This window comes from Leptodactylus fuscus, chromosome 1 (genome assembly GCF_031893055.1).
Source record: "Leptodactylus fuscus isolate aLepFus1 chromosome 1, aLepFus1.hap2, whole genome shotgun sequence".
In the NCBI taxonomy this organism is placed as follows: Eukaryota; Metazoa; Chordata; class Amphibia; order Anura; family Leptodactylidae; genus Leptodactylus; species Leptodactylus fuscus.
Window position 1 is genome coordinate 359,602,914 of NC_134265.1, and position 20,449 is coordinate 359,623,362.

The following is a 20,449-nucleotide window of genomic DNA, read 5'->3' on the forward strand; positions in this document are numbered from 1 at the left end:
AAAAAGTACCGATGTTGGAATATAACAACTCCAAGAATTTTTGGGATTTTTTTTTAAGGCTTTAAACAAAAAAAAAAAAAACAGCAAAAAAACCCACTACATCAATTTGTCATCACCATATTCATACCAACCCACAGTATACATGTAAGTAACGTCATTCTGGCTGCACAGTGAATGCCGTGAAAACGAAACCCATAAGAATGTTGCCCAATGTTACATTGCATAGTAGTTGTTTTTCTCGAATTCCACCCCATTCTGATTTTTTTTTACATCTATCCAGAACTTCCTATGGAATATTAACTAGTGCCATTACAAAGGGCAATTTGTCCAGCAAAAATTAAGCCTTCATATGGCTCTGTGAACAGACAAAAAAAAAAGTTATGGCGCTTTTGGAAGTCTAAGAGAGAAAAATGAAAACCGAAATCAAAAAAATTTAGCAGTCCTGAAGCCAACAAAGAAAATCCAGACAAAGCTGAACCTGCTAATGATCGGAAGAGTAATAGCTCATTAGCTGAGGGTCTATCGGAACAGTCTATCGGAGGGTCTATCCAACAGTTTCTACATGAATCGTCGCTCTGGAGCGCTGCACTTTAGAGTTACCAAATTTATTGGCTCAGTCGTCCTCTGTTGTCCACCTATCCATAACCATTGTTGACCTTAACTAGAAGAGTACGCCAGATTTTAACATCCACCTCCAAATATCCACAAACAAACTTCAAGACTGTGATCCTCATGGCCAAAGAGTCCACTGATATATTGGATGATTTAGAATTTTTTGTAAGAATTTTAAGTAAAATCTTATGACATGTTGGATATTTTGGGACAAGCTTTCTAAGCTCATACTTTTCCTATGACCATAAGGACCTTAAAGGGATCCTATCATTCAGGCATTTTTTCTAAGTACCACGTCGGAATAGCCTTAAGAAAGGCTATTCTTCTCCTACCTTTCATCGTCTTCTCCGCGCCGCCGTTCGCCTACAATCCTGGTTCTTGTCGGTATGTAAATGAGCTCTCTCGCAGCACTGGGGGCGGGCCCCAGCGTTCAGACAGCACTGGGGGCGTCCCCAATGCTGCGAGAGAACTCTCTCCAGCGCCGCCTCTTCTTTTTCATCAGCGTCATCTTCAGCCTCTTCTTCCGGTGGTGGCTTGTAACTTCTAACACCTCCGGCCTTGGGCAGAGCAGACTGCGCATGCCCATAGGCCACAAGAAAATGGCCGCTTGCATAGTATTGTAGGCTACCATTTTCTCAGGGCCTGTGGGCATGCACAGTCTGCTCTGCCCAAGGCCTAGAAGTAAGACACCGCCGGAAGAAGAGAATGAAGAGGCCGTTCCTGACGAAGATGGAGGAGGCGCTGGAGAGAGTTCTCTTGCAGCATTGAGGACGCCCCCAGTGCTGTCTGAGCACTGGGGCCCACCCCCAGTGCTGCGAGAGAGCTCATTTGCATACCGAGAGAAACCGGGATTGTAAGCAAACAGCGGTGTGGAGAAGACGACAAAAGGTAGGAGAAGAATAGCCTCTCTTAAGGCTATTCCGATGGGGTACTTAGAAAAAATGCCGCCTGAATGATAGGATCCCTTTACTGAAGGGTCGTATGTGACTTCTACATGGACAGATTATAATCTTTGATGCTTAATAGAGGCCAAGCTTATCTTCTCACACTACAATAACAAGCCGTAACTTTATAGACTCGAAGAGAACTTCACTATTTAAGTTTTCATAACATTGACGTCTTGGCAAAACACAAGCAAAAATGTGATCCTGACGTACGGAAACAGCTGCCGGTGGAGGCAGAGTCTGTGTTATTACATCTGAGATTACTCCGCTCCTGTCTCATAATTGTGGGAGATAGACAATGAGGACCATGGGGCGGCAGCTGCTGGAGATAAGCTCAATCATCTAGTTTGTTTAATAGATCATCAGTTTTCATAGACTTTCCCAAAACTCAAGCTGCTCCACATTTTTCTGAAAATTGAGGTCAAAGTTTCTGTACTCGTGATGTGACGGTCTCGATGATGGGGAGGGGTTAAATTACTGTGTCAACAAGTGTGTAGTGACCATGTCCAGTACCCAGATATCGGGTGATGATCAAACAACGCAGATATTAAGTCCTAAGAACTCTTCCACTTATTTCCATGATGTTTGTATGTCGCTTCCACTACAATCATGGGCCACTCTACATATAGTCAACCCCTTTCAATTCTGAGTGGGGTTGAGCCGATCTTGAGATTTCAGGATCGGTTTTAAAATCCGATTTCTGATCATTTTCCATTCGAACCCGATGTAAGTCAATGGGATTTTTTTAATAATCGAAGATCGGATTTTAAAAATGATCCTGTTCACTATACAGCAGTCTAAAAATTGAACGCTTTAATTGTTAGACTCCACACTGTGTAGTGATTAAAAAATTCCCCGGCTACTTAAGTCCCCTGTGCTGTCCACTTACCTGCACAGACGCTGCCATTGGTCCGGTCCCCTCTGTTGTCACTGCTCTTCTTGCGTTGCTGCCCTACCTTCCAGGTTAGTGTTACAGACCTAGGAAGAAGGCGGGGCTTGTGGCTTAGGAGAGTGTGGGCGGGTACAGGGCAGGGAGACATGAGTGCTCCCCTCCCAGTACCCGCCCACACTCTAAGCGACGCAAGAAGAGCAGTGACAACAGAGGGGATCGGACCGGACCAGTGGCAGCGTCTGTGCAGGTAAGTGTTAGCTACTAGAGATGTTAGGTAGTCTCCCATTAGAATGAATGGACGCAGCCGGCGCAGGCTGTGTGCCGGCTGTATCCATTCATTCCTATGGGACCTAACTAACATTGTCAGCTTTTCCCACAATGCTTGGCCAGTTGCAAAGCATGGTGGGAAATAACCTCCAACCTCGATCCCACCTAAAAAGATCGGGATTTGAATTCCGATCGCAAAATTTACTCAATCGCCGATCGGAATCTGATCTTTTCCGATCCCGATCTCTCAACCCTAATTCCGATTGTGCACAACCCCAAGGCCTTATGAACACAACACTTCTGTTTTTCCTTCAGCGAACAGCTGCGAAAATTCAACGCTTTGGCCTGTTCTTGGCCTTATTCACATGACCCACGGTATGGGCGTAGTCACGCGTCTACTTCTGTATTCGATAGAGCATGTCTATTTTTTGATGGTTGTGAATTCACGAACAGCTGACAGATGTTTTTGTCCATTCACACAATATGAATAAGGCCTAGGTATTTTGTGGATTTTTTTGAGCAGCGGCAATCTTTCTAGTCTTCGTCAGATACAACCGCCCTACGTGCACTTCCAGGGGATCGGCCGCCTCTTCTAGGAATGACACTGCTACACAGAAGACGTTTCATTGACCTTTATTTGTCTTTAGGTGCTTAAAAACATAGTAACAGTTCATGAACATTCTTAAACATAACCAACACTTATAAAGTCTACAGATTTGGTAGAGCAATATATACCCGGACTGGAGAACGTGACGTACTCCGCGGATAGTCAACTCCCTCAATTAAAACCTAAATGAGAACATAAAAAGCCATGGACGACTCGTGTAGGTCAAGTCAGAAATTGGCAGAAAATTTTTTGTTTCGGGTTTTCCATTAATGATCTCCCATATCATAGATGGATTGGATTGGTATGTAAAGCTGTAGTGATCACTAATGATCGGTGGAGTGATCTACCACTATCTGGTCGCCGTCTACCGTAAGCTGGACACATTACACCAATATCAGCTGGAATTGAGAACTTTCATGGGGACTGGTCAACCATCTAAGGCGTATAGGTAGATTTCAGCTGGACTGGCCAACTATCTAAGGAGTATAGGCATTCAGACTCTCTCCCGATGACAGATATAGACTACCGGGAATGTTGGGTATCAACATGCTTGACCCTTTTGTTCTTGGGGAGAACCCTTGTATCCCCAAAAGACACATGCACTCAAGGTTGAGCTACTTGTGCATGTGTATGGTGGGAGCCAACAAAGATGAAGGTCAACCAAAGGCACAGTCAATGGCAATCTAATGGGTATAGCTAAATTTTTGATAAGTCGCTCACTTCAGATAGCTGTAAGCCGAGCACTTGGTTGACAACCATTCCTCTCAATCCCGTCAGTACACTTGTGCGTTCAGTTTATAGGGAGTGAGCCACTCTTAACGAAAGGATCAGGCATATTGATATTCGTCATGCCTCTCCTTATCGAACGAGACATCTGCTGTCAGGTAGTGTCAGGCGTCCCCAATATACATTCAATGATCAGACGGTTATGAAGAATTTCGTTGGTTCGGATGACAATAACCCAACGTCTATGGCCATCTTAAAACAGGTTTGCCTTCAAGTCTTAAAGATAAGTCTGGAATAAATAGTAGTACCGAGCCGGTGCGTCCCTTGTTGTGTGGACAACTCCCAATACTAAGGTGGCGTTCAGCAGAAGACCTGACAAACTTGAGACAGACTATGGACCCACTGCCTGACATCCCCATAGCTGTAGTAACCGGTCTCTACAACATGACTCTGCTGGATTCTCTTGGAGATTCTCCAGTGTGGTCAATGAAGACTAAGTCTGGCCAGAGTCACACCAGGCCACTGGTGGTCCTAATCAGATATTTTTATGGAGATGCTTTGCTGCACTTCACAGCAGTTTGCTTGAGGACTTTTACAAGGCTCCACTACGAATCAAGTTATTTAACTGGACCATGAACACAAAGCTACATTCAGACATGTGGAGAACAGACGTGACCACTCCATGATCGCGTTTATGGGTCTCGGAAACGTACGGCCTACAGTGACAAGGAGTCTCTTGTATATCAAGGCTTTAAGAGTCACATTTTCTAGAAGTTACCATGCATTAGGAGGAGAATTTGGCAGTGTGGTATGGGGCGTCCATTATAACAAGAAGTCTATGCTGTACCGATTAACACGGACTGCGTTATACTATGAAAACTAAAGAAAAAAATTCTTAAGAACTGGAACCGTAACATAAGGATGTCCAAGAGGAGTTTGACAAGTGAAAAAGGCATCTACCAGTTATCCGACCACTACAAGATGGCTGACTGGGGGCACAAAGTTGGTTTTAAGGATATGCCACTTTTTTGAGCCATGTTGCGACACGAATTGGTAATTCTGAAAGCTTGGCTCACCAATTCTTTAGGTACTTGGTGACATGACGTACTCTTCCAAGATGACCCTCAAAGAATACAAGAACTCTTTCTATATTGCCAAGGCCACCCATCTCAGAACGGGCTGTGTAGACGAATTTCATCATATCCAAGACTACAACACTACACGTAGAGATGCAAATGGAAGAAGATGGATTTCCTACGGCCTCTCTTTTGTGGTAAACCCTACAACTGAGCGAGTAATGTTTGACCGAATACCTCCCCGCCATAGGTTTCCGTGTAAGCGGCCGAACACCAAGGCATTGAATATTCGACGCGCTTAACCCCTTGGAGTTCAGCCGCTTACATGGAATCCTATGGCGGGGAGGTATCCGGTCAAATATGACTCGCTCATCTCTACTAAACCCCAATCCTTTTACTAGGACTGCACTGAAATTTTCGATAACCATAAAGAAGGACCATCTGTGAAGAAGTAGATGCCAAGTGACGTCTTCAACCTTCGTCAAATAAAGCCTCAAGTCAACCATGTTGTTTCTGTTATCCTGGAATCAATAGATCATCACATTCAGAGAGACAAACATATCTAAAAAGTTGAGTCTCATGGTGGGTTGTGGTTCAAAGTCTCGGGTAACAAGCCAACCAGGAGTCATAAGCCAAATCTTATCAACCCAATACATCGGAGGTCTCCAATCCTGAAGAGGTAACAGAAGGACACCAGTGGATTCCATACATTAATGAGAGGAACCTGAGTATATAGAGGATATGGCTACCGGGAGAGCACCTGAAAACACTGTCGATATACCCTATGGGAATGGGCCTGTTGGAGGAGATCCATCATCCGAAAGAGAAGGAACCTTTTGCTCTACTGGATTTTGCAAACCAGTCACCATATCATCCATGACATACATATTTATACAGCCCGATATTGCTTTTGTCATACGACTCCGCACCAAACTAACTGGAGAACCCCCCAAAAATAAAATAAAATTTAGTTTATTGCTCAGCAGAACCTTTGACAATTGCTATAAACACCTTAAATATGCGATATATACAACCTGAAGGAAAGAAACAAAAACTTCAAAAAACAAGGCGCCAAAGAACTCAGGGGGAAAAAAAAAGAAAAAATGAAAAAACAGGAGCTCATAAAATGTATAAAAATCAGGTTGGAATATTTGCATACTCCTCTATGTACTATACTGTACAGCCGTGCAAGAAACTACAGTCGTGCTGCTGTAAACAGGACTTGCATAGTGCAACCATCGAAACACTTGGAGAAGGGACTGGTGTAGGTGGCTGCCTTATTTTTGGACCCCTACCATTTATCAGAATGAGACCATCTCCACAATTCACGCTCACGTTACCTAGTCTACTCCAATATCCTCCAGAGCCGTATTCACAATTCTGCTAGCATCAAACTACTGTAAATCTGTATAATAACCTCGTCTCCCACAAAGCACCACGGAAGAGCATGCATAGTCCAGGCACCGGGCCAGCAGGTGGCAGTAGGGAGATGTCGGGTCCTATAGAGCCTGAGGGCCAACACTAGCAGAATAGTGAATGCAGCTCTGGAAGTGACTGGAGTAGGACATAATAGAACACAAGATGATGAAATTACCATGTGCTATGGGCAAAGGTCAACTGTGACATGAGGTCTTTAGGAGGACCTGCAATTCAAAGTGGGTGGTCGGACCCACCGGGCGCAACTTCTCTTCTCCCCAAATAATAGAAAGTTATTTTTAACACCTCACGGCAGGATTTTCTCTTCTAGCGCCATGTGATCAGGGTCACTCATGCACCGAACATATATCCCATATGGCCTTACACTTGTGGATTATTGGTCCAGGGTCTGGGTACGGATGGTGGAGACGAGAGGCATGCTACTCCCTTCAGCTTGGAAAACAGAGACTCTGCTTTAATGAACATGGGACAGCATGCTTCCTAAATATTACAGCCCTGAATGTGGACTCAACACGTACGCACAAGCGACTTCGTCGTAGCCATCAGCGCAGATACACCATGTGATAGATGAAGCTCTTACAGTGAGATAAATCAAAGTGGCAAGATGACGCCCTGGAGTTGCAAGATGGCGTAAAAGACTTGCAAGAGGAAGAAATGACATTCTACACACCTATGATAACACGTTCCTGCGGACTCGTCCAAGATGGCTGCCTGTTATCAGATCATCGTTTCTACTATTGTTTCCAACCCCCTTGAATGACAACTCGGGTATTTACCACAGCACAGAATATTTATCCCAGTAACAGAGAAAACTGTGAGAAGTGTTGACACTCTTCATACTTGTTGTACTGTCAACTCCCTGGACTGAATCCCAGACAACTACGTCACACTTCAGAAAGTTCCTGCAAACACAACCGATGATCTCGTGACGAGGAAAGCAGCAAAGCGATGCCTAGAGCAAAACGTGGAGCGTGTTTATAATGTCGCCTTCGCGCTTTGATGACCAGACAAGGGTTCCCATTGTCTTTGGGTAGAGTACAGTGTTGAAGAATTAAGATACGGTCACGGCTGTTGGTATCTCCCACCTACTGCGTGTTAGGTTACATGTAAGATTGTAATGGCGAGCCGTTCCTCAGCCAGCACGATCAAAAGATGTCCAATACAAGAAGAAGAGTTAAGACGTAAGAGGAGAAAGTTCATGCCAAGGCTACAGAGTCCTCTGTCCAGTCTGTACACAGGATTTACACCATAGAGCAAGGGAAGATGTCCCACACGGTCCCAAATTTGACCCCAGATTGTCTCCATGGGATGATGCCAACGACTTATCTACTTTTTCGTCTCCAGTGGGGCTTGTAGCAGAGCGGGTGCCTGGTCCATTATTCTCACCAGAAGTTTATCGATGTACTCTTCTAGCTCTCGCACATGGCTCTCCTTTTTGGACAACTCGGCCTCGCGTTGGAGCAGCATTTGGATCAGCTCATCGTGGGTAAGATGGTAGTACTTGGCTGCTTGGTCTGGTAGACCAAGATCCTGAAGAAAAGGCAACAAGACGACATGATTAACCAGAGGAAACCGTAGATAATATCATATAGAGTATCACCCTATATCCTCATAAGTGATATACAGTATATAACATGGCAGAGGGAAGGATGTAATACATCAAAACTGAAGGTCAGAGAGACCATAATCTGATGGACTAGACCATAGAGGGTCCCAACGTTGGCCTGTTCTAGGAGTGGGAGAGCACACGCCTTATCATCATACGGAGTACCAGGAATATATTATCCATAGGTGCAAATACATTTGAGTATCTCGCCACCTGATCTGTACTGAATTATGAGCTGCCCCGTGCCTTGGTCTGTCTATGTTTGGATCCATAGGTCTACAGTCACCGTTATTACCTCCATTACATGCTACATATTGGGCCAGTGCCTACCTTTAGCCGATCCTGTTCTGGTTTCTTAGGCGTGACGTGCTGTCCACCGGTCACAGACTTTAACATCTCCAGCCCGCTGCTTAGCGCTGTGGTGATGGCCGGCCGCTGCGTCTTCTTCTCTGGGGTGGAGTCCGTCAGAGTTGCGCTGATCGGTTTCACTGGGTGGGGACTGAGGGAAGAACAAATTTGATGCAAATCCTATACAGAATGTAACATCACAAATATCCATACATCATCTCATATTACTGCTTTTCCAACACCCACACAAAACACGGGGGGAAAGAAATATATCTCATGGGGCGATTCTAGGCTTTAGTGGACTTGGGGACCTATCGTAAGGCTACAGAGTCTACTGTGGACATAATAATGAGCTGAGGCGGCCAAAGGGTCAGAGGGGCGAGCAGAGGCGGACGCCAAAGGGGTGAGCAGAGGCGGTCGCCAAAGGGGTGAGCAGAGGCGGACGCCAAAAGGGCCAAAGGAGCGAGCAGCCAAAGGGTCAGAGGGGTGAGCAGAGACGGTCGCCAAAGGCTCAGAGGGGCGAGCAGAGGCGACCGCCAAAGGGTCAGAGGAGTGAGCAGAGGCGACCGCCAAAGGGTCAGAGGAGTGAGCTGAGACGGCAGCCAAAGTGTCAGAGGAGCGAGCAGAGGCGACCGCCAAAGGGCCAGAGGAGTGAGCCAAGGCTGGTATGGTTGCAGAGATAATTGTGGTACAACTGAAGCAGCTTTGCCGTGTTATTTCTATGGAGGAGCCAGACATTCACAGCCACGTGGATTTGATTTAATATTTATGATTTACACTACTGTGCCGACCCCACTATAATCCGGTCTAACAACCTTCAAACAGCGTGAACGTGAAGCGATGCGCTTGTTTGTATCATTACGCTGTTAGAATTAATTCCGCTCACATGACCGCGCCGACCATATGCTCATAGAAAATCCGTTTAGGAAATGGTAGGTATGGAAAATTAAATGCCCTGACCGAATGTCAAAGCATCGTCTCGTGGTGGTGACGTGTGCCGGCAATTACATTCTGCCTGTATATAGTGTGAACAGGAAATACTGATAAATATTTAGGCTGTTGGCAGGCGAGGCCCAAGATCTTATATGTTCTTATGGATACACAAATGTAGCACAGCTGAACCGGAGCCGGTGTAGCAGCAGGTCCTGTGTCAGATATCCAGCTCTGCGACATCAAGCACAAATATGTGAACATGGCCATCATCCCGAGAGACGCCATCGCAATGTCCAACTGCAATGGGTGGATGAAAGTCCTGCACACCCAGCTTTTTCATCTGCTACTGATGACACCTGATGGACCCCATTATAGTCAATGGTGTCTGCCGGGCTCCATAGGCAACTTATTTTAGAAGTCTTCCAATCCGTTGTTCTGGTTCTCGGACGGGCCAGAACAATGGACAGGCAACTCAAGCGTGAACCTAGCGTAATAGTTTGATGAAATTTTTTTAACAGTTAAAGTAGTCCTCCAACTTAGATAGAAGGTAGTAAAGGACCTGCCAATACTTCCACCATCTCAAACTATTCATCTTTTTGTGGGTGCTGCTCCACTGACTCTAGAACAGTGGCAATTTTTTCTCTACTCCCCACCATTCTTGAGCAGTAAGTGCAGTTAATTTTGGTGCCCAATATGCTAAACTAGACTCCCTAATATCATGTGGGTGGTATTAAGCAAGACCAGACAAGAGGAGAGATTTGGAGCTCCGAGTCACACCCTTATTGCCCGCTTTTGCTTAGGAGGTTTGAGCACTAAAATTTTAAGTTACCAGGAGAATTCATCATGGTGATCTGGGCTATAAGGAGAGGAAAAAGAAAACACAAGTATATAGTCAAGTATAGTGGGGAAAAAAGTATTTAGTCAGCCACCAATTGTACAAGTTCTCCCACTTACAAAGACGAGGTCGGCCTGTAATTGACATCATAGGTGACCTCAACTATGAGACACAAATGTCTCAAAATCCAGAAAATCACATTGTCCGATTTGGAAAGAATTTGCAAATTATGGTGGAAAATAAGCATTTGGTCAATAACAAATGTTCATCTCAGTACTGACCTCTGTCATTGCCAACAAAGGATAAATCACAAACGTTTCCTGTAAATCTTCACAAGGTTGGCGCACACTGTTCCTGGTATGTTGGCCCATTCCTCCATGCAGATCTCCTCTAGAGCAGTGATGTTTTGGGGTTGTCACTGGGCAACACGGACCTTCAACTCCCTCCAAAGCTTTTCTATAGGGGTGAGATCTGGAGACTGGCTAGGCCACTCCAGGACCTTGAAATGCTTCTTACAAAGCCACTCCTTCATCCCCCTAGCGGTGTGCTTTGGATCATTGTCATGCTGAAAGACCCAGCCAGGTTTCATCTTCAATGCCCTTGCTGATGAAAGGAGGTTTGTACTCAAAATCTCACGATACATGGCCCCAATCATTCTTTCATGTACATGGATCAGTTGTCCTGGTCCCTTTGCAGAGAAACAGCCCCAATGTTGCCACCCCCATGATTAACTGTAGATATGGTGTTCTTTGGATACAGCTCACCATTCTTTCTCCTCCAAACACGACAAGTTTTGTTTCTACCAAACAATTCTACTGACCATATGACATTCTCCCAATACTCTTCTGCATCATCCAAATGCTCTCTAGCAAACTTCAGACGGGCCCGGACATGTACTGGCTTAAGCAGTGGGTCATGTCTGGTCTGAGTCCCTGGCGGTGTAGTGTGTTACTGATGGTTACATTGGTCCCAGCTCTCTGCAGTTCATTCACTAGGTCCCCCCGCGTGGTTCTGGGATTTTCTGCTCACCGTTCTTGTGATCATTTTGACCCCACGGGGTGAGATCTTACGTGGAGCCCCAGATCGAGGGAGATTATCAGTGGTCTTGTATGTCTTCCTTTTTCTAATTATTGCTCCCACAGTTGATTTCTTCACACCAAGCTGCTTGTCTATTGCACATTCAGTCTTCCTAGCCTGGTGCAGGGCTACAATTTTGTTTCTGGTGTCCTCCGACAGCTCTTTGGTCTTCACCATAGTGGAGTTTGGAGTCTGACTGTCTGAGGTTGTGTCTTTTATAAACAGGAGCCATTACTACAAGTAAAGTACTACAAGTGTATTAAGAACCATAATAAAAGAACATGTTGAATCAACGGATTTGGAGCAAGCGCAGTTCTTTTCTCATCCATTGGTCTGCTTTATTTATTACTACAAGTAAGGAATGGAGGAGCCTCTTAAAGGAGATGTTACAAGTCTATGAGATCCAGAAATCTTCCTTGTTTGTAGGTAACCGAATACTTATTTTCCACCAAAATTTGCAACTAAATTATTTCCAATGTGATTTTCTGGATTGGTTTTCTCATTTTGCCTCATAGTTGAGGTCACCCATGATGTCAATTACAGGCCAACCTCATCTTTGTAAGTGAACTTGTACAATTGGTGGCTCAGACAACACTGGGGGCGTCCCCAATGCTGCGAGAGAACTCTCTCCAGCGCCGCCTCCATCTTCATCAGGAACGGCCTCTTCATTTTCTTCCTGCGGTGTCTTATTTCTTGGCCTCAGGCAGAGCAGACTGCACATGCCCAAAGGCTCCGAGAAAATGGCCGCTTACAATACTATGCAAGCGGCCATTTTCTTGTGGCCTATGGGTATGCACAGTCTGCTCTGCCCAAGGCCGGAGGCCTTAGAAGTTACAAGCCACCACCGGAAGAAGAGGCTGAAGATGACACTACTGAAGAAGAGGAGGTGGCACTGGAGAGAGTTCTCTTGCAGCATTGGGGAAGTCTCCAGTGTTGTCTGAGCCCTGGGGCCCGCCCCTAGTGCTGCAAGAGAGCTAATTTACATACTGACAAGAACCGGGATTGTAGACGAACGGCAGCGCGGAGAAGACGACGAAAGGTAGGAGAAGAATAGCCTCTTAAAGCTATTCCAACGTGGTACTTAGAAAAAATGTCGTCTGAATGATAGGATCCCTTTAAAGAGGCACAAGACTCTTAATACATTTGCACATTTTGAACGAGTGGACAGAAAATCAAACCAAAAGTCATAGGTTTGTGTGAACATTTCCGTGCTTTTTGGTTAAAACTTGGTCTTAGAAGCCAACATGGTTCACTGTTGAGCAACAAACCATCATTTGGAAGGAGTTTTGTGGGACATTTTACACCAAAAACTAGTAATTGAGGGTGGTTTCATTTTAATTGTACAGTTGACAGCGCCATACAAATTTCTCCAATTCTCTTGACCCACCTAGAGTCTTCTATGTAGTTGAACAGAAAGGTCAACTTGCCCAACCAAATACGTTGGCTGAAAGACCAGACCGGGCCAGATATTTGGACACTAAGGTACATACAGTACATAGGTCCATGCCCTAGAGATACTAGACTCGGTCCAGGACTCGGGAGGTTAGGCAAGGTTGAGAATTGAAGTTGAATTTGGACACTAGGTGGTCGAAATTTGACTAATAAGGAGAACGCATTGCTCCAACATCCAATGGCCATGTAGAGATGTGCAACCCAATGTATAATTTTCTGGCCATAGTTTGGGGAAGGTGGCTTTGGTGAGAAAATTTGACTGGACAGTGCATTGCCCCAATATCAATCAACTCTTTTAGGACGAATTAAAAGATCAACAGTGATGAAGGACTTATCTTCCAACATCACTGGCCCACCACCATAATGCTCTGGTGACCCAAACTATTGTTACTTGACAAGTGGTCCCTGATTAAGAAGACTTTGGACACTCTCCACACATTAAGCCACACTTTGTACATTCCACATCAGCACCACACGCACCACTATCCACGTTTTCGGTTAGCTCACCTGGTCTTTAGTGGCACAAATGGATTGTCAGCTGTCTGTGTCTCCAGAGGCAGAATCGGAGGGGCAGTTGTTGTCACGCCACCGGCCACAGGGGAGTGCAAGCCCGACAGATTTGCTGTGTGGGTATTTGTTGTTGTAGTGGCACCAGAGGTTGTCAGAAGCAGGATTGGAGAGGGGAAGTTTGATGGTTTAGGGTTTGGGGCAGTTTCTAGGGAAGGAGTGGAGAAGGCCAGAGGTTGGCTGCCATGCAGGTGAGGAGCTTTCACATCAGTCGGGAGAACAGCAGATGGAAAATTTCTAAGAGCTGCACGTGCGTGAAGGTCTTTGAAGCTGGTATCCTCTTGTAACGAAGACTCAGAGCTCTGACTACTTTGAGCGTGTTCGAAGATGAATGGGTTTTTGTGACTTAAAGGAGTTCGGTCAGCTGGAGAAAAGGGATTTCCTGGCGATGGCAAATTATGTACATGATTTTGGCCTAGCTGGTCAGAGTCTCTTCTCCAGAAGTCCTCATTCTTAAAGTCTACAATGATATCTGCTGACCAGGAAGACTGTTGGCTGAAAGAAAAAACATGTTGGCTATCATTTCTTAAAGCTTTGGCATCAGACTCAAGCTCATCTTCTCGTAACTCACTAGGCGGTGAACTAATGGATTCTACCCTTTGTACAACTCGAACATCCTCATTTTTATTCTGTTCTACCTCGAGTCTCTTTATATTGTTCTTATTGGTGTCATCTAAAAGGGCACATTGACTCATTGGCACATTCTGTTTGGTGTCCAGTTCTATCACTCTTGAAGGTATTTGCTCCTCAAGGGCCGACCAAAATACAAAGTCAGACTGGTCATCTTTCCTGGACACATTATACAATTCAGACTTGCTTCCTTTTGTTATTTTTGACAATGGCATTGGTTTTTGGAAGATCAAGTCATCGTGACTCTCTTTGTCGCCCCCCAACGTTACGTTGCATGATGTGGATGGACCACGGTTAATTAACTCCAATTTATCAGAGCCTTCGTGAAGACTTGAAAGGTGTGTGTCTAGCGAGACGCTCGATGGGCAAGTCCTGAACTGCTCGGTTGCCGTTACGTCATTTGCATCTAACAGGTGTTCCCCATTACGAGCACCCAAATCATTATTTTCTTCCCTTAAATTAGTCAAAAGGTCCTCAGTGGTGGATTGGATGTCCTCAGAAAAAGCTTCTAACACTGGGCTCCTTATCTCAATTACAGGACAACAGGCCACTGGAGAGACGGTTTGTTTGTAAACCCCCATGTTTTGCTCTTGCATACGTTCCTCTGGGTTCTCCATTTGTTTTCCAGTGGTGTCCTGATGGCTTGTTTGTTTGTAATTATAATCTTCAGTCTCTATCTGTTCAAAAGGAGATGACAATGTGAGCCGAGGGGGCTTGGGTGGTGCTATAGACCCTACATCACCGCTAATGGCCTGTTCTTTAATTATCTCCTCAACCTTTTCATTAGGCATGACTTCTTGTTCAACATGTATCCTTTCGGGATTGAATTTGGTTGAGACTTGTTCTACTGACTCTTTGGACACCTGCGAATTATGTACGTCAATACGGTTTTCTACCAGTGCACGTTCACCTATGGGAGCTGTGGTAGTACTACCCTTTGTTAGGATCGGGGAAACCTGACTCGCTACTAGGCCTATGCCAACAACGTTCTTTTCCATTGGCAGAAGTGGTTGGACAGTGGCTACCCTGTTCTCGGATGAGGAATGGGTTGGGGTCTCTACACTTTGAAAAGCATGGTTGGCGGTATTATCTTTAACTAGATTTGTAGGCCAATTTACAAATGATTTAAGTCCTGAAGTGTCAGGGGATGGAATAGACTTTGGAGAAATATTGGGCAAAAGGCTCGACGGCAAAGGAACATCAGATTTTTCTTCATCAATTCTTGAAGTTTCTGGCCAATACATGTCAAAATTAGAGTTATCCGACTGCAGGTTATGCCATTCATGCCCAGTGTGAGGTGGACTTGACATGTTAGTCATAGATTCTCGTTTGATAAATGGAGAAATATCCCTTGTCTTCTCCAAGTCACTGGTGACGTTATAGTCATTGGGCTCTGGTGACGGTCGGTAGTTACTAGTAGTGGGCTGCAATCGACTTGAAGCAAGGGCGTCGAATTGCTCTTCCCATCCCGAGACCATTGGAGGTTCTGATGAAGAGCTTTGGGTCAGATGGAATTCAGGACGATCACCGACTGCTTCCAAGCTGCCACTTTTTCCTTGGTATGAGTATACCTTCAATGGACTGTGTTCCTCCACAAGAGAAGAGCCCCTTTCAGCAGCTTCTGAGGTAGCAATAGACCCAGAGGGAAAACTAGAGAAAAAGTGAGTAGGTGAAGAAGTATTTAGTAACCGGTCAGAAAGGAAGTCCTCAAAGAAAGGGTTGTTCTGTAGTGAGTTCAGAAATGGGTTGTTGGCAGACAGGTTCCCAAAGACACCACTAGGAGAAGCTCTATGAAGGTTAGTTCTAGGCAAAGCAGAAGCATCTACTAAAGATGTAGGGTGGGTGGAAAGGTACGGGGAGTAGTGGGAGGAAGCAGAGGAGCTGGTTTCTACCTGAGGAGACACATCCAGGCTGTGGAGGAACATAAAACAGTCCTCCGGGTTAGTGCCAAACAACAACATGGACTATGTTACGCTCGCACAAAACTTAGGTCGGATTGGATGTACATCAAAGGTTCTGCATAGTAGGAAGTGATGTCTGTGGTGTCAGAGTGACCGGGGTACAGTGAAAACAGTGATAGGTAGTCAGGGGTAGTCATAATACATTGCTCCAAAGATATCTATCCTCGGACTCTATTAGGAGACAAATCTTCATAAGTATGAACATCAGACATGATAAGAACATACAATACATACAATAACCCTTCACATTATGGCTGGGAAGATGGTTTCTCAAGCCAATATACTTGAGCAAGTTGTCAACAGCACATGCATTTGGCTAACAGCTATTACTCCTGTGTCCACCATATACATGAATTGAACATCACCAACGATGGGGTCCGCTACCACACCCTGCTGTCCATACTCCTCGACCATGTTGTCATCCAACATGCCTGACTTTCTTCTTCGAGATCTTCCATTAGGGTGGTAGATGAGACATGTCCATACATACGTGTAGGCAGGTATCTAAGGGTATATTCACATATGCCTGTGTACGCCACCCATAATAAAAACCTATACCACAACCACCATTTGGAACCAACGGCACTATTCTGTACAGCATAAATAAGGTATACCACCATATACCTGCCCAGCGGCGGCCATAAACGGCACACTAATGGATAGGACATCTGTATCGAGAAAATACAGGCACACAGAAAACGTAGACCAATAGCTATGCCCAACTTTTGTCAAGATGGTATCCTAGGAAAATCAGTGCCACATATCACCCACCCTGGATTCTTTCAATGGGGTCATAGCTGTACCCACTACGTTGCCTGACATGGTGCCAATTAAAGAGGACCTCATCTCCTCCACCAACTCTTTCCATCCTTCAATAGACTCCGCTCCAACACTCCCGGAGCAATTGAAATTTTTTCTCTACCTCCCACCATTCCTGAGCAATCAGTGCCGTTTCAGCACCTAATATACTAATTGGGCTCCCGATTCTCAGGTGGTTTGGTACAGGATCGGCCATGTGGGATTCATCTTAGTTATGGATTCCATACGTGGCTGATTGAGGTCACACCTTTACCCCGGATACCCTGACACCCCCCTAGAACATCCTACAGTCGCACTGATAAATTCTTCAGATATGCAAGACTGGAATGGATGCATGAAATCCAAACACAGCATTGTTGGGACCATGGAGAAGGTCCGGACACTCAACTCCCTACCCAAGGGGATCTGGGTGGTCAAGCTTGGTGTCTACACGTAGAAAACGTCGCCACGAACCCAGTCCTACCCCTTGCTTGATACGATGGGTGTCCGGCAACGATTTATTGTTGTATATAGCTTTCTGGTCCAAGGATTTAGGGCTGGGCCTCTTCTCCTGGTGACATCACACAGAGACTAGCACAACTGCGCCGAAATCAGTGGAGCGGATCAAGTCAGGATTACGAAAGATATATTTTTTACCCTCAGAAACAGCGACACGTTTGTCCGGCCAGTCGCATTCACTTCATTGGGCATGCTCCGTATCACAAGTCTATGGAAAAAAAGTGTAGCAAATTTTTTTTTCTAGTCCTGGACAACCCCTTTATTGGCTTCCGTCTTGTTCCCATCTGTAGGATGTAATATATAGAGGGCAGCCTGTTCTTAAGACATCTTGTATACATATAAGTAATGAAGCTAATAGGTTCTTATCTGACTAATTACTAGAGTGTGAGATAATCGTCCTCCTCACACGAAGGCGCGGCGCCCGCCGTGTCTGAGCGAACCCTGCAATTACACTAATATCTGGTAATATATAGCACTGCACGAGGGCTGGAGACAGGAACGCGTACATAAGGCTGCCTGTACTATGTCCTATCTATGCTGGTTATAGAGGGGGCAAACGTGCCCAGAAAACATCCCATCGGCCCTCCAGCTGGCAAGATGGCAAAGCCTGAGCGCTATCGATCACTACGTTCTTAAATATCGCTGCCCCACCCCAGGGAAGACATAAGCTAAGATGTCTGCCCCTGTGGACGTTCCCAACACAACTGGAGACCCACATTATGACCTGATGGCATCCCGGAAGAGTGGACAAACTTTACAGGCCCGGCGAAATGGTTCTGTATCCACCGGGCTCCAGGCCATGTGCGATAGGCACATTTGTTGTCCGAGTCACAAAAACGGACATGGCACATAACAATAAGGGGTTGTGTCATGGCCGAAACGGGTGGGGAATCACAAAGAGGGAACATTTTCACGAGTGGCCAACTGAAGGTGGCAAGTCGGTTCATGGGTAGCCTATAAAAATGCAGACAGGGGTAAGGGTGTGTGGAGTAAGCACATACACTAAATTCCCCCTCCTTGATTTTAATGGACACCGGAGTTAGGAGAGTATGCCTCCCATGCTTAAAGGGATTCTACCATTAAACTACCTTTTTTTCTAATGACCACGTCGGAATAGCCTTAAGAAAGGCTATTCGTCTCCTACCTTTAGACGTGGTCTCCGCCGCGCCGTTCTGTAGAAATACCGGTTTTAACCAGTATGCAAATGAGCTCTCTGCAGCAATGAGGGCGGGCCCCAGCGCTGAAAGGCCGATGAGCGCGTCCCCATTGCTGCCCAGAGCTCTTTCCTGCACCGCCTCCTTCTTCTGCAGCAACTCCGCCTCTTCTGGCTTCTCTTGCTCTTGTAGTTCTATACAGGAGCATAGAGAGGCCACCACAAAATGGCCGCCGGCCGGCTCCTGTATTGAACTGCAAGAGCGGCTACCCAAAAATGGCCGCCGGCCGGTGGCCATTTTTGGGTAGCTGCTCTTGCAGTTCAATACAGGAGTCGGCGGCCATTTTGGGGTGGCCTCTCTATTCTCCTGTATAGAACTACAACAGCAAGAGAAGCCAGAAGAGGCGGAGTTGCTGCAGAAGAAGGAGGCGGTGCAGGAAAGAGCTCTGGGCAGCAATGGGGACGCGCTCATCGGCCTTTCAGAGCTGGGGCCCGCCCTCATTGCTGCAGAGAGCTCATTTGCATACCGGTTAAAACCGGTATTTCTATGGAACGGCGCGGCGGAGACCACGTCTAAAGGTAGGAGACGAATAGCCTTTCTTAAGGCTATTCTGACGTGGTAATTAGAAAAAAAAAGTAGTTTAATGGTAGAATTCCTTTAAAGTAGCACTCTCACTAAAATTCTTCTCCTCTGTGGTATACAAGTTCTAGTGAAGGCAATCTTCTCTCTGAGGTCTGTATTAGTGAGTTATATGCTCTCTTGTGCTCCTCACTTAGGTCATGTGATCAGTAAGAAGACTATAATTGATGCAACTTGTCATGTGGAGACGAGTCAGATTCTCCATTCATTTCTAGGAGACTCCCATATTATGGGCTAGAGACACCGACCTCCTGTCCACCGGGGTTGCTACGTCCGTTGGACAATGCTGGTCACATGACACAGCTAAGGACCAGAAAGGAACATATAACTCGGTAATAATCGCCGTCACTAAAGTGCTCCTTTAAGACTGGACTGTCCCCTTAAGATAAAGCCGTCTTATAGATATACTTATATGACTTCTTATGAGATGATACATAGAAAGAACCGTACCGGGATGCCACTTATGACATCCCATGGCCTCGACTCCCTCCCCTCCACCCACACAATTAAGGGCACGCTCCGCAGACGGCATTTACGCCAGGACTTCCATTTATGTAGAATCAATGGGCTGACATTTGTGAGGTTACCAAAGCGTATAAATGGTTAATGAGCTGGAAAATAGGATTGTGTTCGACAGAAGAGGATGTGAGTATTAAAGGGGAAGTGACAGCGTAACCCTTAATTTCATCATTAGCGTATCTGAGGGGTTGCGGTCGACGACAGGTAGTAGCAGGGGCCTGTACAAAAAGGGAATAAGAGCTGAAATACAGAATCCGGAGCCACATAGACAGAGGGTAGTAGTCCAAAAAAAAGAAATCTAACTCCCAAAAACCAATACCAATACCAACACCTTCTCCTCAATACTTGAACCCAGTCATACAGCCATCTAACCAATGACGGGCGCTGAAGAAGATCAAAAACAAAAACGGTAAACCATGGAGAATTCGCCCTTCAGTCATTTCACGTGTCATCTGGAGTGAGGTCCACGGACTAAGGCCAGGCCAAAAAACATAGGCCTGTGTCACCAGGTTGAATGCTAATCCTAGTATAGGAGAAAGGTCTGGCCTGGTCTATCTGGCAGATATACACTCACCGGCCACTTTATTAGGTACACCATGCTAGTAACGGGTTGGACCCCCTTTTGCCTTCAGAACTGCCTCAATTCTTCGTGGCATAGATACAACAAGGTGCTGGAAGCATTCCTCAGAGATTTTGGTCCATATTGACATGATGGCATCACACAGTTGCAGTCGCAGATTTATCGGCTGCACATCCATGATGCGAATCTCCCGTTCCACCACATCCCAAAGATGCTCCTCTATTGGATTGAGATCTGGTGACTGTGGAGGCCATTGGAGTACAGTGAACT

At 45.7% G+C, this 20,449-nt stretch overlaps 1 protein-coding gene across 2 annotated transcripts in view; it reads right to left on the minus strand.

The window, feature by feature from the left end:
- Positions 1-3,332: 3,332 nt before the first annotated feature.
- The window catches only part of LOC142188372 (uncharacterized), a 36,886-nt gene continuing 19,769 nt past the window's right edge, over positions 3,333-20,449 (minus strand). For both annotated transcript variants that reach the window (XM_075261821.1, XM_075261822.1), the window contains exons 5-7: positions 13,320-15,659; positions 8,498-8,666; positions 3,333-8,091 (exon numbers count right to left, since the gene is read on the minus strand). In XM_075261821.1, the coding sequence (XP_075117922.1) occupies positions 7,888-8,091; positions 8,498-8,666; positions 13,320-15,659 (2,713 nt within the window). In that variant the 3' untranslated portion in view covers positions 3,333-7,887. The remainder of the gene's footprint in view (positions 8,092-8,497; positions 8,667-13,319; positions 15,660-20,449) is intronic.